This window comes from Belonocnema kinseyi, chromosome 6 (genome assembly GCF_010883055.1).
Source record: "Belonocnema kinseyi isolate 2016_QV_RU_SX_M_011 chromosome 6, B_treatae_v1, whole genome shotgun sequence".
Taxonomy (NCBI): domain Eukaryota; kingdom Metazoa; phylum Arthropoda; class Insecta; order Hymenoptera; family Cynipidae; genus Belonocnema; species Belonocnema kinseyi.
In genome coordinates this window covers 6846283-6863986 of record NC_046662.1, presented here as the reverse complement: position 1 = coordinate 6863986, position 17704 = coordinate 6846283, and the positions used below count along the sequence as shown (strand labels likewise).

General features: G+C 25.8%; 1 protein-coding gene across 1 annotated transcript in view; it reads left to right on the top strand.

Annotated features, from left to right (window-relative positions):
* Window positions 1-8122: 8122 nt before the first annotated feature.
* LOC117174208 (run domain Beclin-1-interacting and cysteine-rich domain-containing protein) overlaps window positions 8123-17704 on the top strand; it is a 35022-nt gene continuing 25440 nt past the window's right edge. Inside the window, exons 1-2 of the mRNA XM_033363073.1 lie at window positions 8123-8694; window positions 16098-16552. Of these exons, the coding sequence (XP_033218964.1) occupies window positions 8674-8694; window positions 16098-16552 (476 nt within the window). The 5' untranslated portion in view covers window positions 8123-8673. The remainder of the gene's footprint in view (window positions 8695-16097; window positions 16553-17704) is intronic.

The following is a 17704-nucleotide window of genomic DNA, read 5'->3' as shown; positions in this document are numbered from 1 at the left end:
TTTAGTTACGGAGTCAACTAAGAGTATCTGCCCGATGACTCTTTTCTATGTTACTTTGGAAGTTTATAAGAACTATTAATTATTTACACAATTTTAGTTAAAAAATTAAGAGTTTACCCTTTTTCCTACAAGTAAATTTGTTTACGGAGTCAAATAAAAATGTCTATCAGATGACTCTTTTCTATGTTGCTGTTCAAATTTACATAACTATTAATTATTTAAACAATTTTAATTAAAAAATGAAGTGTTTTGCCTTTATCCTACGAATCGATTTGTTTATGGAGTCAAATAAGAATGTCTTTCCGATGACTCTTTTCTAGGTTGCTTTGTCAATTTACAAGAACTATTAATTATTTAAACAATTTTAATTGAAAAACTTAAAGTTTGGCCTTTATCCTAGGAATCAATTTGTTTACGGAGTCAACTAATAATGTCTATCCGATGACTCTTGTAGGTTGCTTTGAAAATTTACAAGCACTATTAATTATTTAAACAATTTCAATTAAAAAATTAAGAAATTGCCCTTTTTCTACAAGTAAATTTGTTTACTGATTCACAAAATCATGTCTATCCGATGACTCTTTTCTATGCTGCTTTGCAAATTTACAAGAACTATTAATTATTTAAACAATTTTAATTTAAAAATTAGGAGATTGCCCTTTTTTCTACAAGTAAATTTGTTTACGGAGTCAACTAAGAATGTCTACCCTATGAGTCTTTTCTATGTTGCTTTTCAAATGTACCAGAACTATTAATTACTTAAACAATTTTAATTAAAAAATTAAAAGTTTTGCCTTTATCCTACCAATAAATTTGTTTTCGAAATCAACTAAGAATGTCTACCGGATGAATCTTTTCTATTTTACTTTCTAAATTTATAAGTACTATTAATTAATTTAAACAATTTTAATTAAAAAGTTAAAACTTTGGCCTTAATCCTATGAATACATTGGTTTTCGAAATCAAATAAGAATGTCTATCCAATGACTCTTTTCTATGTTGCTTTGTAAATTTACAGGAACTAATGATTATTTAAACAATTTTAATTTAAAAATTAAGAGTTTACCCTTTTTTCGACAAGTAAATTTGTTTACGGTGTCAACTCAGAATGTCTATCCGATGAATCTTTTCAATATTCCTTTGCAAATTGACAAGAATTATTAATTATTTAAACAATTTTATTTGAAAAATTAAGAGTTTGCCCTTTTTCTACAAGTAAATTTGTTTACGGAGTCAAATAAAAATATCTATCCGATGACTCTTTTCTATGTTGCTTTGTAAATTAACAAGAACTATTAATTATTGAAAGAATTTCTATTGAAAAAATAAGAGTTTGGTTTTCTTTCTACGAGTATGCTTCATTTTTGACCATACTTAACCAGGAATATCTTTCCGATGATTTTTTTCTCTGATGCTTTGAAAATCTACAATTATTAATTATTTAAAAAATGTTTATCAAAATATTTATAACTTGGCTATTTTTCAAGGAAGAGGCATAATAAGTTCACGGAATGAACTATTATGTCTTTCGATGATCATTTGCCATGTTATTATGCCATGTTGGGGTATTATTTAAATTTGTTTACGAAGTTAACTAATATTGTCTTTGTGATGACTCTTTTCTAAGTTATTTGTTAAATTTTCCAGAATTGTTAATTATTGTAAGAAGTTTCATAAAAAGTTTAGAAATTGGCTATTTTCTAACGAATAGGGTCAGTTTTTTTTTATTAAGTTATTGTAAATACGAATTGGGTCGAACTACTCGCATTTGCCTAAACATTCGGTCAGATGAGAGGACAACTGCAAAACATCACCTCTCGATTTTAATCGGGTTTTTAGCTTTTCTAGGTGACAATTCAAGTACTTGATTGAAACTTCATAAGTTTTCTTTATAATTAGCCTTTTTTGGTAGAGAATTAATCTTCTTGGTTAAACAATCAACACTTTTGTTGAAAATTCAACTATTTGCTGAAATATGGAACTATTTTATTAAACATTCAGTTTTTAATAATTTAATTTTTTGGTTGAAACTTCATTTCTTCTGTTGAAAATGTAACTATTCTACTGATTTTTTTTCTTTTTTTTAAGCTGAATTAATTTCCTTGCCTGAAAATGTAACTATACCATTTTTGTTTAAGAATAAATATTTTTAATTGAAAATTTATCTTTTTTAATTGAAAATTGATGTATTTTGTTGAACGAATTTTTTTTTAATTTATGTTTTTTACTGAAAATTCAACAGTTTCACTTTTGTTTCAAAATTCATATTTTTTAGTTAAAAATCGATGTATTTGTATGCTTTTGTAGGTCAATTTTCAACAAAGCAAGAGAATTTTTAACTAAAAATAGAATAGTGGAAATTTCAGTTAAAACTTTTAACTTTTCTTTTAACTTTCAACTATTCTATTTTTAGTTAAAAATTCTCTTGCTTTGTTGAAAATTGACCTGCTTTGCTGAAGATTTATTTTTCTGATTAAAGATTCTTGATTTTAGTTAAAAATTCATCTTTTTGTTTAAAAGTAGTATAGCTAATGGGCTTCGATGCCAATTACCAACCGAGCAAGGTTCTGTTCTATGCTAAGTTACCGACTTCATGTAATCACCATCGGTCGGAGATTCAGATTTATCATCGGCCGACAATGCAGATTTATCCTATGTCGGTAATGCAGATCCCTTTCATGGATCGAGTCTCAGTTAGTGGTGGAAACGAAACATGTGTCAAATGAGTAAATATGGCCGAATTTTAACGTTGGTGACGATGGTAAAATAGGTACGTTTTATACCAGCTGAGAATCCTCTCACGACACGGATCTGCATTACTGACCGATGATAAATCTGCCTTACCGGCCGATCTTGATGACATGAAGTCGGTAATTTAGCATATGACGGAACCTTGTTCTGTTGGTAAGTGGCAGCATAGCCCTGTAGCTCTACTACTGTTGAAAATTTAACTATTTTATTAAAAATTTTCTTCCAAATTTATATTTCTTGATACAAAATTAATTTTCTTACTTGAAAATTAATATCCATCTCTTTGGTTAAAAGCTGAATTATATTGGTGAAAAATTGAACTATTTTGTTGAAAATTATTTTTTCTTTAGTTAAAAATTAATGTATTTAACAAATTGTCTTGTCTTCCCGATATTCGGTATGACTAGAGTCTAGACCATCCCTTTTTCTAACTCACCCAATTTTTCAAGACGACTAGTCACAGTATTTATTTAACTGCAAATCTAAGCATTCCATTGTTGATGGTAACTTTATCTTTCTTAGTGGGAAATTGAATTATTTGGTTCTGAATTTATCTTTTTGACTTGAAAATGCATCGGTTTTGTGAAAAATTTGTAATTTCGGCTCGAAAATTTAACACTTTGACGGAAACTCAACTCGTTGATTGAAAATTGAAATACTTTCTTCAAAATTCATTTTTTTTTTGTTTGTTAATGATTTATGATTGTCGTTGAAATTTTATATATGAAAATTGACCTATTTTGTCGGAAATTCATTTTTAGGTTTAAAATTAATTAGGTACTTAGTTTAAAATTAACTTTTTTATTGAAAGTTCAAACTTTTATACAAAATTCGTCTTTTTGGCTTATAAATTCAACAATTTAGTAGAAAATTCAAATGTTTGGTAAACAATTCAGCTGTTTTGTCGAAAATTCCTTCATTTAATGAAATTTTATTTTTTTTAAAGTGTATATTAAACCATTTCATTCTGATAAAAAGTTGATATTTTTTAGTTTAAAAATTCAACTATTTAGTCTAAAGTTTATGAAATTTATCAAAAATTCTACTATTTGGTTAAACATGTTTTTTTTGCTGGAAATCCTCTTCTTTGGTAGAAAATTCTTTTTCTTGGTAGGAAATTTGCAGCTATTTGTTCAAAACAGTAACAAAAGCGAAGCGGTCTATAATGAGTTACTTCACACCCACCGTCAGCCCCGAAATCGGCGCTATAGAAGAGATTCACTGCATTTGACTGATAATTCAACTGTTTTGTCCAAAGCCGTTTTTTGGCTTGAAAATTCAACATTTTGGATAAAAAAATTTCTTTATAAACTAAAAAAATTTTCTTACTTGAAAATTTAACTCGTGATAAAAAGGAATCTTTTTTACTTGACGATTCAACTGTTTGTTCAAAATTCGTCTTTTTTTTTTTGTTCCATTTAACTGTTTTACATTAAAAAATGAAAATCTTCTTTTAATTAAAATATTAACTACTGAATTTTTTGTTGAGATTTTATTCTTTTTGGTTGAAAATATAACTACGATAGACAATCAAAATCGTCTTACGTCATTTTTCGAAGACCCCTCAAACATGGGGGTATCCGGTACAAAATTTCAGAGAGAAAAAATAAACTTAACGTAATTTATGCACCCATTTAATTAATATCTGTCAATTGTGTCTCTAACATTGAATAAACAATCAGGAAATGAACCAGGGGTCATTGAATCAATAACTCTTTATCTCTGGACGCCACATAGCGACGACGGAAATTGTTAAAAATTATATGTGTGAATGCGAATTCGCAATCCGATAATAACTTTAATTAATTACTATTAATTGACGATTTAAGGCCATTTAACATAGATTCCAGATTCCTGTCTTACCGACATTTTTTCTCAAATACTAACATCCACACGAATTTAGAGAATAGATTGAAAATTTGGACAATTAAATAAAAGGCAATAGAGAACGTTTTTATTGTCCTATATTTTTTAAATACAAAAAATAAATTCCAAACATTTTCTAAAATTGAATTTTTTGGCTGTTCCAGAAAGTTAGGACCATACGAACTATACAAAGTACAAACGTTCAGCAGTATATTATACTATTTTTAACCAATTAATTTATTTATGAACCAAACAGATTGATTTTTAATAAAATAATTCAATTTTCAAAACAAAGATATTTTTTAACAAAAAATTTAAATGTTGATAATATAACAACAAAAAATCAATTTTCAAGAAAGTAGTTGAATTTTCAATGGTGAACAAATCTATCGAAAGCATCAACAAGGGTTGTTTTCGGAAATTCCAGAGGCTTCAAGAACTCTCAATCAAATAGTTTAATTTTCAGTTTAAACAATGAATTGTAAAAAAATGCCAACAAAATAGTTATAATTTTCAAGCAAAAAAATTAATTTTTATTTAAATTGAGGAAAAAAGAGAGTTATTTAATGGAATAGTTTCAATTAAAATGATAAATCTTTTTAAAAAAATGGAATATTTCAAATTTTATTTAAATAAGATTAATTTCCATCTAAGGCAAAACAAATCATTACCAGAAAACTTAACTTTTTAAACAAAGAATATAAATTTTCGGTATACCAAAACCTATTAGTCTTCAAATAGTAATAAAATAATTAATATTTGGTTTAAAAAATTATTTCTCAATGAAAAATTTAATAGTTAAATTTTCAACTAAAAATGATCAATTTGCAACCAAACTTGGAATAGTTACATTTTCTGTTTAAAAAATTAATTTTCTTGAACCAAAAGAAAACGATTTTTCAACAAAGTATAGTTAAATTTAGAGAATTAAAAAATCAATTTTTAACCCAACACTATGAATTTGCTGAGCGTTTGATATTTCACTAAAAAAGATTATAAATTAATAATGATTCATTTTTTACCAAAAAGATTAATTTCTACCAAAAAAGGCATATTTCTACACCAAAAAAATGAATTTTTAACCAAGGAGTTTAAATTTGAACGGGGCAGTTTTATTTTCAATTAAAAAGATTAATTCTAAACGAAACTGTTGAATTTTTGATTAAATAAGACGGAAAAACTGAATTTTCAACAAAAAAATTAATAAATAATATTTCCACTAAAAATATTATAGTTTTAAAAATCAATTTAAGATCAATTTTAAAATCAAAGAAAATTAATTTTCTAACAAAAACACGAATTTTCAACGAAATTGATAAATTTGTAATCATATAGTTGAATTCTCAACTTAAAAAAAAAAGAATTTTTAAGATAGTTGTTCAACGTTCAGCCAAGTACTCGTAGTAGAATTATCAATCAAGACAGATTTTTCAGTCGAGGAAGAAAAAAAATTCAACCAAATTCTAGTTGATATTTCAATAAAATTAAAAACAAATTTTAATCAAAAACATTGAAATTAAAGAAAATACAGATTTCCAACCAAACAGTTGATTTTTCAACTAAAAAAGACAACTTTTTTTTACCAGTTAAACAAATTAATTTTAAAATAAAAAAAAAACTTTGATCTAAAATGATGAATTTTCAATCAAAAGAAAATAATTTTTAAGAAATTCGTTTAGCGTTCACTCAAGTAGTAGACGTTTTTAGGAAAAATATGAATTCTCAATAAAAAATGGAATAGTTGATATTTCAAAAATATTTAACAAAAATTTTAATCAAACACATTGAAATTAGAAAAGACATATTTTCATTAAAATAGTTGAGTTTTTAATAATGAAAGATTTTTCAATTAAGGAAGAAAATAATTCAATAAAATAGTTTTCAATGAATTGGCAAGGCAAATGACGAATTTTTCTACAAAACAGTTGAATTTTCAACTAAAAAATATGGATTATATGTATGAAGAAAAGTTTATTTTAACCAAATGGTTGAATTTTTTGTTTGATTTTTAAAAAGTCACTCAACGAGAAATGGAATAGTTAGTTATATTAAAAATAATTTATTTACTTTAAAAATAAAAAAAAAATTTAGCTAAATATTTTAATTTTCATTTTAAAAAATTAATTTTCAATCGAAACAGATGAATTCTCAAAAAAAATATAGCTGATATTTTCACCAAACAAGATTTTAATTAAAAAAAGAAAACAGTTAAAATTTACCGAAAATGATAAACTTCCAACCAAGAAGAGTAATTTTACCAAAAACACGACTTTTCATACCACGTAGATTAATCGGAGGATGAATCTCTAACCAAATAGTTGCATTTTCAACAAAAGAAAGATACTTCTTTTTACCAAAAATGGAATAGTTACATATTTAGTCAAACAAATAAATTTTAAACTATTTACGTTATAAAAACACCAAATAATGAAATCATAAATCTTTAAACAAAAGAATTTTTAAGAAACTAGTTCAACTTTCAGTCTAATAGTTGAAGTTTCAACCAAAAAAGATGATTCTTAACAAAAAATGTAACAGATGATATTTCAACAAAATTTTTTAATTAACACCTGAAAAAATTAAATAAAAAAGACAAAGTTACAACAAAATTAGTTGAATTATTAATCAAGAAAGATTGTTCAACCAGGGAAGAAAAGAATGCCACCAAATTGTTGAGATTTCAAACAAATAGTTGAATTTTCAACTATAAAAAAATACATTTCTTTCCAACAATAGGAAAGTTACATGTTCATTTAATCAAATTAATTTGAAACTATTTACATTTTAAACCACACAATTAAACTTTAAACTAAAATCATGGATTTGTAAACAAAAGAATTTTTAAGATGATTCTCGACAAAAAATGTAGCTGATTATATTTCAATAAAATTTGTTAAAAGTTTTTTTTATTAAAAACAGAGACATTTAAAGGAAAAAGACAAAATTTTAAAAAAGGTGATTGAGTTTTCAGTTATGAAAGATTTTTGAATCAAGGAAGAAAAAAAGCTAACCTAATTGTGGAATTTTCAACCAATATAGTTCAATTTTAAACTTAAAAAAAAAACATTTTTTACTAGCAATGGAATATTAACATATTCAGTTAAAAAAATTAATTTTAAACAATTTACATTTTAAACCAAATAGTTGAATTTTCTAGCCAAATAGTTGAGTTTTCAACCACAAAAAGACCAATTTTCAAGCAAAAAGTACGACTTTTGAACAACATTTTTGAATTTCCAACTAAATACAGAAAATACTATGAAGCTTGCCATAAATAAATAATAATTTTTATAATTTATAGACTAAAGAAATATGAATCATAGTTTACATAAACATTGAGGTTCCCTAAGTTTATAAAATCCCAGGAAAATTTGGGAGGGGGGTTCCCCTTTCGTTCCTTGTTTACAAACACAAAGCGTAATTCCAATTCATAAACAAAGAGTTTGCGCGCGCATAAATTAAGCGCACCGTGTGGTGAGAATCGGAACTATTTTCAAGAATGACCAAAAAAAATGGATTACGTCAATGGAGTTTACAAGTCTCAATCTCAATTGGGATTTCTTTGTTGACGTTGATTGACGTCGAAACTCGCGCTAGAGTTTCGTAATATAGAGAAGCATTAACGACTCTCGATGAAATATGAAAAAATAAGCATTGTCAGTTTTTCAAATCGCGTCCACCAGACGGTTTAAAATTACAATGCGTCATCCTAACCTAGCTTGGACAGTAAATGAAAGCAGAGGAAGTGAATAAGTGATAACCTAGCTCCTATCAGTGGCATTTAATATTATCGGGCCAAAGTTCATGTGAACTGTTTCATCCGTTTTATCGTCATCCTCAGTTCAAGTTTGATTTCCTTCTCAGTATCGACAATCGACATGCTTGAGACGAGCGAATCTTATTGTTTGAGATTATGCAACTCCAGTTACTGCGAATTATCTTTTTTGACAAACGAGTACGATCAACCTAGTTGATTTTTTTTACGAATCATGTACACGTGCAACAAAAATATTTCCCGTAATATCGATGTGACTATCAAGTGTCAATTTAACGAAAATGAATTCACTTCTGAGAAAGGTAAGCAAAATTTGAAAGTAGGCTCAATTTGCAGATTTCTCTTCTGCATTTCATTTTGTTGATATATTATATAGTGGCATTAGTTTTTAATACAATATTGCGCGGTTCTTTTGATTTTTTCTAGTTCTAGAAGTGGGTCAGGTTTAAAAAAAATTACATTCAAACAATAAGATCCGAGAAGTGCTATCAATTTTCCTAAATTACAGAAGAGAAAGCTGATCATAGAATATTAAAAAGTAGATTAGGTCACTGTTTTTTTTCTCTAGTGAATAAAATATAATAAAGTAAAATGCAGAGAAAAATAAAATAGAAGGAAAATGATTTTTCGAATTTGAAATTTCCCGAACGAAAATTTCCAAATTACAAAATATCCGAACTACAAAATTCCCGAATTTAAATAATTAAAAAAAATTGTTTTTTAATCAACATTATTTATTTATTAAAAATAAAATATTCAAATATTTCTATCACAGTACATTTCTGTTAATTTTTAAGTTTTTAAAAATTATTGTTTGAATTTAAGATAAAAATATTTCTGAATGTTTTCAAAATTCAAATGTTTTATTTGAAAAAACATATAATAAAAAGAAACTAAGAGATAATTCAGTGCTGAATAGTATCCAGGAAATTTAGTTTGGAAAATTTTATTAGGTTCGGAGAAATTTCAGGGAAAAATCACTTTTTTTCGAGACGCTCGTGTTTTTAAATTTATTTTTTTTATATAATTTTTATACAACAATTGCTATTTTTAATTCAAAAAATAATTTTAAATAACTAAACATTAAAAAAATTCTCTGACAAAAATATTTGATTATTGTATTTTTAATGAATGATTAATATATTTATTTAAAAAACAGTTTTTAATTGTTTAAATTCGTCTGAAGTTATAAAAATGCTGGAATATAAAAATCCCGAATAAAAAATTTCCAAACAGTTCGTAATTTTAAAAGGATTAAAAAAAATTTCGACTAATAAAATTCACGACAGAAAATTGACGAATAATAAAATTCCCGAACAATTTATAACATTACAAAATTTGAAAATTTCCGGATTTCAACAATTAAACAATATTTTTACATTCTCATCAGAGAAGGTATTAGATTTGTGTAAATTCCCCCCCCCCCCCCCGTTTTTGTCAAATGTCAATTTTCTTATCAATATGATTTATTTAGAAAAAATACATTAATAAAACTTTTTTTATACAATCAATTTTGTTTAAATTTTCGATGTATTTTTAAAAATTGTTTAAATTTAAAATACTAATTGAAATACAAATGCTCCATGCCATTTTTTAAAATATGCATAGTATTTTTGTTGTAAATTATTGTTCTATGAATATAAATTTTGTTCTTGTGCTGTCCCTTTTAATTGAGAAATATTGTGTTTCAATGAATGATTATTTAAATTCAAGGAATATTTTTAATAAAATACATTGTTTAATCAAAAAACTTGTTTGTAATCAAAGTACTGCATTATTGTATATTTAATAAATAAATATGATGAATGAATTAAAAATTTTAAACAGCTGTTAATTCCTTTTTTAACCATGAAATTTTCAAATTGTAAAACTGAAGTAAACAGAAAATTGGACTTTCAGCTGTCGAATATTCAATTATCAATTTTCTTCAATTTTGTGCAATTTTAAATACGTAATTTGTAATTATATTTTCAACAGTTTAATTTTCTACTGATAATAATTCAATTTCCAATTTTCTGCAATTTTCAAGAATTCAATTTTTAACAATTTAATTTTCAGGTTTCTTTAATTTAAAACAAATGAGTTTTTAAATGTGGAAAATGGAAGAAAATTGATAATTGAATTTTCAACTGATGAAAATTGAATTAATAACTGTTGCAAAATAAATTTTCAATTTTTAATAATAGAGTTTTCAAGTATTAAATTATCAATTTTCTACAGTTTTCAACATCGGGAAATTTGATTTTATAAAATTTTTGTTTTCTTTTTTCTTCAATTTAAAACAATTGAACTTTCAAATATTGCAAATTGAAGTAAATACAAAATTTAATTTTCAACTGTTAAAAATTCAATGGCTACAAATGGAAGAAAATTGATGATTGTATTTTGATTAGTTGAAAATTCATTTATGAATTTTCTTCCATTTTCAACAGTAAAATTTTTTTCTGTTGCTAAATCAATTATTGATTCTCTTCGATTTTCAACAGTTGACAGAAAGTTTCGATTTTCTTTCATTTTTAATTTTCTTCAATGTTCAACAGTTGAAATTTAATTTTCTTCAATTTGAAGCAGTTAATAATTCGATTTTCAATATTTGCAATCTCTACTGTTTATTTTTCAATTTTCTACCGTTGAAATTTCAATTTTTTAACAATTGAATATTTAGTTTCTTTCAATTGCTCACAATTTAATTTTCAGTTTTCTTTAATTGTAAACAATTGAATTTTCAAATGCAATTTAAAAATAAAATTTGAGACCCAAGAGTCCCACGTTTGAAACGTGAAATTTTGATTTTTAAATGCAAGTTAAAATTTCGCAATTCAAACTTGAGACTACTTTATGGTCCGAAACCTGCGTAATTCAAATATTATATTCTCATATCTAGCATATTTAAAGAGAAAAGTGGAATTTAAAAAGAAAAAGGGGAAACTCAGGTGAATAGAGAAAAGACTGTGATCCCTCGAATATTTAAGTTTTGTTCTCAAATTTCATAAACCTTCAATTTTTTTTAAACCTTAAAAACCTGGAAATCTCCTTGATTTTTGAGCGAAAACCTTGAATTTTAATTATTTTTTTTCTTTTAAAACAGTAATTCTATCGAAATGTGAAGAGTAATTTAAATCTTTTAGCCTATTATGAAAGAACCATCTCGTTTAGAAAAAATCTTGCTCCTGAAAATTTTTTATTCGTCAAAATATAATTTATCTTTTGTGTATTACAGAATAAATAAAGATATTTCAAGGGACTTTTTGTTGAGGTGTTCAACTTAGAAATTATAAAAATTATTAGTTTAAAATTTCGATGTTAATTCAGTTTCGGAATTAGAATAAGCAATGGCTATACAACCGATTTTTCGAGGGGTTAACCACTCGGTTTTTGAGTGTACAACAGATTTTAAAACGTTAAAAAATATTTCTAAAGATTTCAAAATATTTTAAATATCTTTAACATTTCATAAAGATTTCACGAATGTGAACGATTTAAAAAAGGCGCGCACGACAGATTTCAATACAGATTTCACAAACATATAAAAACTTTAAAGATATAAAGGATTTCAAAGATTTGAAAAAGGTTACAGTACACCAGATTTTAAAGATTAAACAAATTTGAAACGATTTCAAGAGATTTTAAAACATTTTAAAAGATTTCGAATAATTCAATGACTTCAAGGAATACAAAAGATTTTCCAAACAAAGATTCAAGAATGATTTTATAAACATTTCAAAATATTTCACAAAGATTTCAAGGATTTTAAACATTCAAAAAAGGCGTGTACACTAGATTAAAAAGTTTTCACAAGAATTCCCCGAAGATTTCGAACATTTCACAAAGATTTTAAAACTTACAAAAGAGTTTCAAGATTTTAAAAAGGGTATATTAAACTACATTTCTAAAATTTCAAAACATCAAAGATTTTAAACAATAGGGTTGTTTCCAAAGTCAGATATCATTTTTCCAATAAATGGATCTTATGGTATATAACATTCTAATTATAAAAACAGCCATAAAATAGTTTTTACATATTGTTTACTATTTTTATTTGATGTTAAAATATGAATTTTCTATCACGATACCGATTGGAGGGCCGCTTTGACGTCAAAGGGGTCGGATTTTTCCACCAATCACAGCTCACGTGTCAGTGATTCTCAAATATCTTTTTCAGTGCCGATGTTTTCTTTTTTTATGTGCACATCAAAAATTGAAGTCACATAATATTGTTTAAAAAATATTATAAAATTGGAAAAACATTTAAAACCAAAACTTTTGTATAAAGAATTAATTTAAAAAGTACTTACATGTAGTCATATTTACTGAAACAATTCGTAAATATGTACGATTTTGAAATGTGTTAATAATTGCACTTACTGATTTCCTTCAATAGACTACTGACTCTTAATCCAATTATTACAACAGGGTAACTTTTTTTGTCACATAATCCTTAACAAATAAAGGTATCAAATCAAAATAGTCAAAATTGACAGCAGACCGTGGTCTAACCTCTTTATCATGAGTTTCGCATCGTCACATTGATAGATAATTATGAGAACCTCTGAGTCACGTGATAAACACGTGACACCGATTTGAATAAGTGTTTTAGCGCCTTCAATTTTTAATAATTTTTTTCTGCTGAACGACACAAAAGAAAAAAAAAATTATAACGCATCTTCGACTCAAATTAAAATTATGTATTAAAAAATTGTTTTATCTAAAATCACGAAACAACCCTATTTCCAAATTTGTTAGGAGATATCAAAAGATTTCACTAAGATTTGTAATGATTTATATAATTCCAACGAATTCACAAAAAATTCAAAAGATTTCACAGAGATTTCGAACATTTCGCTAAGATTTCGAACATTGAACAAAGATTTTAAAACTTTTAAAAGATTTCAAACCATTTCAAAGATTCTAAACGATTACAAAAGATTTCTAAAATATTTTAAAGAATTCTTAAGGATTTCAAAACATTTCACGAATTCCAAAGATTCCAATAAGTGTACATTACAACAGATTTCAAAGATCTAAAAACATTTCAAATATTTTAAACGATATCAAAAATTTTTAGAAGATTTCAAAAGATTTAATAAAGATTTCAAATATTCCAGTCATTTTAAACGATTACAACAAATTTTATAAAGATTTAGAATATTACAGTGATTTTACGAATACAAAGGATTTCGCAAGCAAAGATTAAAAAAAGATTTCAATTATTTAAAAGACATTACAAAAATTAAAAAATATTCCTAAAGATTTCACAAAGACGACTCATGTTCGCAAAAAAATTAAGAATTTGTTTATTTCCGATTCGGCTTTCTTTAGACATTTTTGGCCAATAAAAAATGAAATGGCTCATTTTTTACGTGTATGACAAACGTTTATTTCATTATTTGATGTAAAAAAAAGACCTGGAAAATTTTTGATTTCTTGACCAGGAAAACCTGAAAAAGACCTTGAATTGTGATTCTAAGAATCGCTAGACACCCTGTTAATTTTTTGTTTAAATTACAATATTAAATTGAATAAAAATGATTCTTCTTTTTTAAAAGTATCTTTATTTTACAATATTGTACTATTTTGTTGAAAATTTGTTGTTTTGTTTTTGCTTTAAATTTTTTTTTAACTAAAAATGTAACTTCCGTTTTAGGTTGAAATTTGATCGTTTTTAATTGAAAATTCAAGTCTCTGGTTGTAAATTCATGTATTTTTATCGAAAAATCGTTCTTTTTGTTTTAATTTAATTATTTCTGATTAAAAATATAATCTTTGTTGGTCGAAATATTTACTACATTTTTCGTTCAGAATTAATCAGTTTGAAATAAAGATTTAATTACTTGGTTGAAAGTTAATTTTTGGTTAAAAATTAATTTTTTGATTGAAGCTTCATCTTTTTAATTGAAACAATGTTTTGGTTCAAAAATTAGCTATTTTATTGAAAATTCGTTTTTATTTTTGGTTGACAATTAATTTTTTTACTGAAAATATAACTATTCCAGTTGCAACCTTAAACTATTTAGTTGAAATTTAAAAAAAATTAAATTTCTTTTACTGAAAATGTAACTTCATTTTTGAGTTAAAAAATTATATTGTTTAGTTGGATATTCGACTTTTTTTTTAAATTAATCTCCTAGGTTGAAAGTTAATCTTTTTGTTGAAAATTCAATGATTCTAGTTAACGGCTCATCATGTTAGTTTAAAATTAATCTTTTTGGTTCAAAATTCAGCTTCTCTAGTTGATGATTCAGCAGTTTTAACTTAAAAATATTAAATTTTAATAGAATTATTTTTGAACCGAAAATTTCACTATTCAATGTGGTGGAAAATTGATCATTTTTAGTTCGAAATTAAACTATTTCATTGAAAATTAAAGTATTTTAGTTAATTATTCATCATATTAGTTAAAATTCTTTTTTTTCAGTTACAAAATTAAATTACTTGGTTGAAAATGAAACAATTTGGTCAAATATTCATCTATCTTTTTCAAAATCCAAATTTTTGAGTGAAAAGGTCGGGAATTTAAGCGGCTTAAATTGAATTTAGTATAGTAGCCAAATTAATTTTACCTAAATATGTATCTATTGCATTTTAAATATTAGTAGTTGAAATAAAAAATTTGTTTGAATTATTCTTCCAATTCATGAACTTTGGAGACAATTTCAAGAAATAATAAATTATGTCTTTAGTATTATTTAATTATTTAATCAGTCGATCGTGATAAAATATTTAGGAATATCTTGTAATACTAATTAAATTGATGGAAACTGAAAAAAAAAACATTATTTATAATAAACTCGTGAATTGTCAGGACATTTTTTTTCTACGATTTGAGTAGACACCCTAAGGTTTTATTGTTTTATGGAAGATTCAACAATTTTGTTAAAAACTTATTCTTTTTTATTAAAAATGTAAACTTTTTTTTTGAAAATGTTACTTTTTGGGTTAAATATTCCACTATTTTATTTCGTTTAAAAATTAATCTATTATCACAACAATCTCATATTTGTTCTATTTGGTTGCAAATAAGGTTTTTTGGTTCAACATTCGACTATTTTATTGAAAATTCAACTTTTTGGGTTGAACCCAACTCTTTTGGGTTTAGAATTAAAATAATTTTTCGTTGAAATATTCACTTGGATGAAAATTTATATTTTTGGTTAAAAATTGAAATACTCAGTCGAAATTGGAAATACTTAGTAAACAATTCAGTTTTTTGGGTGATGAGTCATCATTTTAGTTCAAAATCCCTTTTTTAACTAACCTATGTTTCTAAAATTTGTGTTTGTCGAAAAATATATATTTTTTTAAGATTAATTATTTTTAACTAAAAATCTAACTATTTCATACTACGTTAGGAATTTTTTTTTTAACTTTAACTATTCAGTTGAAAATGGAAATACTTAGTTAAGAACTCTCTTTTTTTTATATAATTCATTATCATTTAGAAACTTTTGGTCAATAAAAAATAAATTGTGTCATTTTTTACATGTATGACAAACTTTTATTTCATTATTTGATGTAAAGAAGGAAACCTGGAAAACTTTAATTTCTTGACCTGGAAAACCTGGAAAAGACCTTGAATTTTGTTCCTAATAATCGCTAGACATCCTGATAAATTCTCTCCAGAAACGCAAAGATTGCATTGTTTCATTAATAAACAATTGGTTCTGATTTCCATTACAAAATTCGAAAGCATTCCCTTTTTTTTTAGGTGAATGCTCTATCAAACAAGAAAAATATTCTTGTACGAGAGTCTCTACAGCGACAGCTGAACACCTGCGTTATGGAAATGCAAGGCGCTCTGGGTGTCGTCGAGGGAATGCCAGTTACAAACTGCGAAGAAACAATGGCTCTCTGTTCAGTCCTGGAAGCGATTTTCCTCCACGGATTAAAAGACAGTCTTTTAAATCGAGTGACCGAAGCCCTGAGTGGTCCGGACTTCGACGCGATGCCTCAGCCGAGTTTTTGGGGACCGCTGCTCGTTTTTTCCCATCGGCAAATCATCGACCAAATACAAGGTTTGCCGCAAGTTAGCACCGAGGTCGGCTATTGTCGAGCTTGGATTCGCCTCGCCTTGAACGAGGGACTCTTGGCAAGTTATCTCGCCGCCATCCGAAGGGACAATTCCGCTCTGAAGCCTTATTATGATCGCGCAGCTTTCATTAGGTATGTTAAGCTGACGTAAGTTCTAACCACACGTGAAAATAACATTGAATCGAGTTTGACCTTGATATCAGAGCTCGGATCGTGCGATTTTCTCGACCTTTTGAAGAAAAATTATTTAAACTTTTTATTATTTTCTTGAAAACCTAACTGTTTTGTTAAAGTCATCTTTTTATAGAATAGTAATCTTTTTTATTTGAAAATTAATTTTTTTTTTCAATAGGAAAATTGTACTATTATATTTTTGGTTCAAAATTCATCTCGTTCGCTTGAAAGTTTAATTTTATTGTTGGAAATTCCACCATTTTGTTAAAAAGTCTTCTTTTTTCGTCTAAAATTAAAACGGATTTGTTGAATATTCGTCTTTTTGGGTAGAAAAATGATCTTTAGCCAGAAAAGTCATATTTTTTGGTGCAAAGTTCAACTTTTTTTATTCAACATTTGTCTTTTTGAATAGAAAATTCGTCCTTTTGGATAAAAAATTCGTCTTGGTAGCAAAATAATCTTTTTTGATTGAAAATATATTTTTTTACTTCAAAACTCGACTATTATATGTTTGGCTCATAATTAATCTATCTTGGTTTCAAATTTATTTATATTCTTGAGAATTCCACTATTTGTTCAAAGTCATCTTTTTTGGTCTAAATTCAAACTGCTTTGTTGAATATTCGTCTTTTTTGGTGGAAAAATGATCTTTAGCCAGAAAAGTGCATAATCTTTTTTGGTGAAAAATTCAACTTTTTTCATTGAAAATTCGTCTTTTTAAATATAAAATCATCCGTTTTGGATTAAAAACTCCTCTTTTTAATTTTACTGAATTGAAAATTCTACTATTGTATTTTCATATTTTGGTAGGAATTTTTTAAATTTAATTGTTGAAAATTTCACCATTTTGTTAGTCTTTATTTTTGTTCGAAAATTCAGGTTTTTTGTTGAAAATTCGTCCTTTTTTATAGAATTGAATTGAATTATCTCGTTACTTACTTTGCCCATTAGGGATTTCCCGCTTATTATGCGCATGAATCTCATGTCAATTGCGTTAATTTTACTCTTTTTTTTTCTTGATAAGTCCATGTCTCGCTACCGTATAGTACAGTCGGTACAAATATAGAATTATGTATTGCCATTTTAGCTTTATTTGATATATTTTTACTT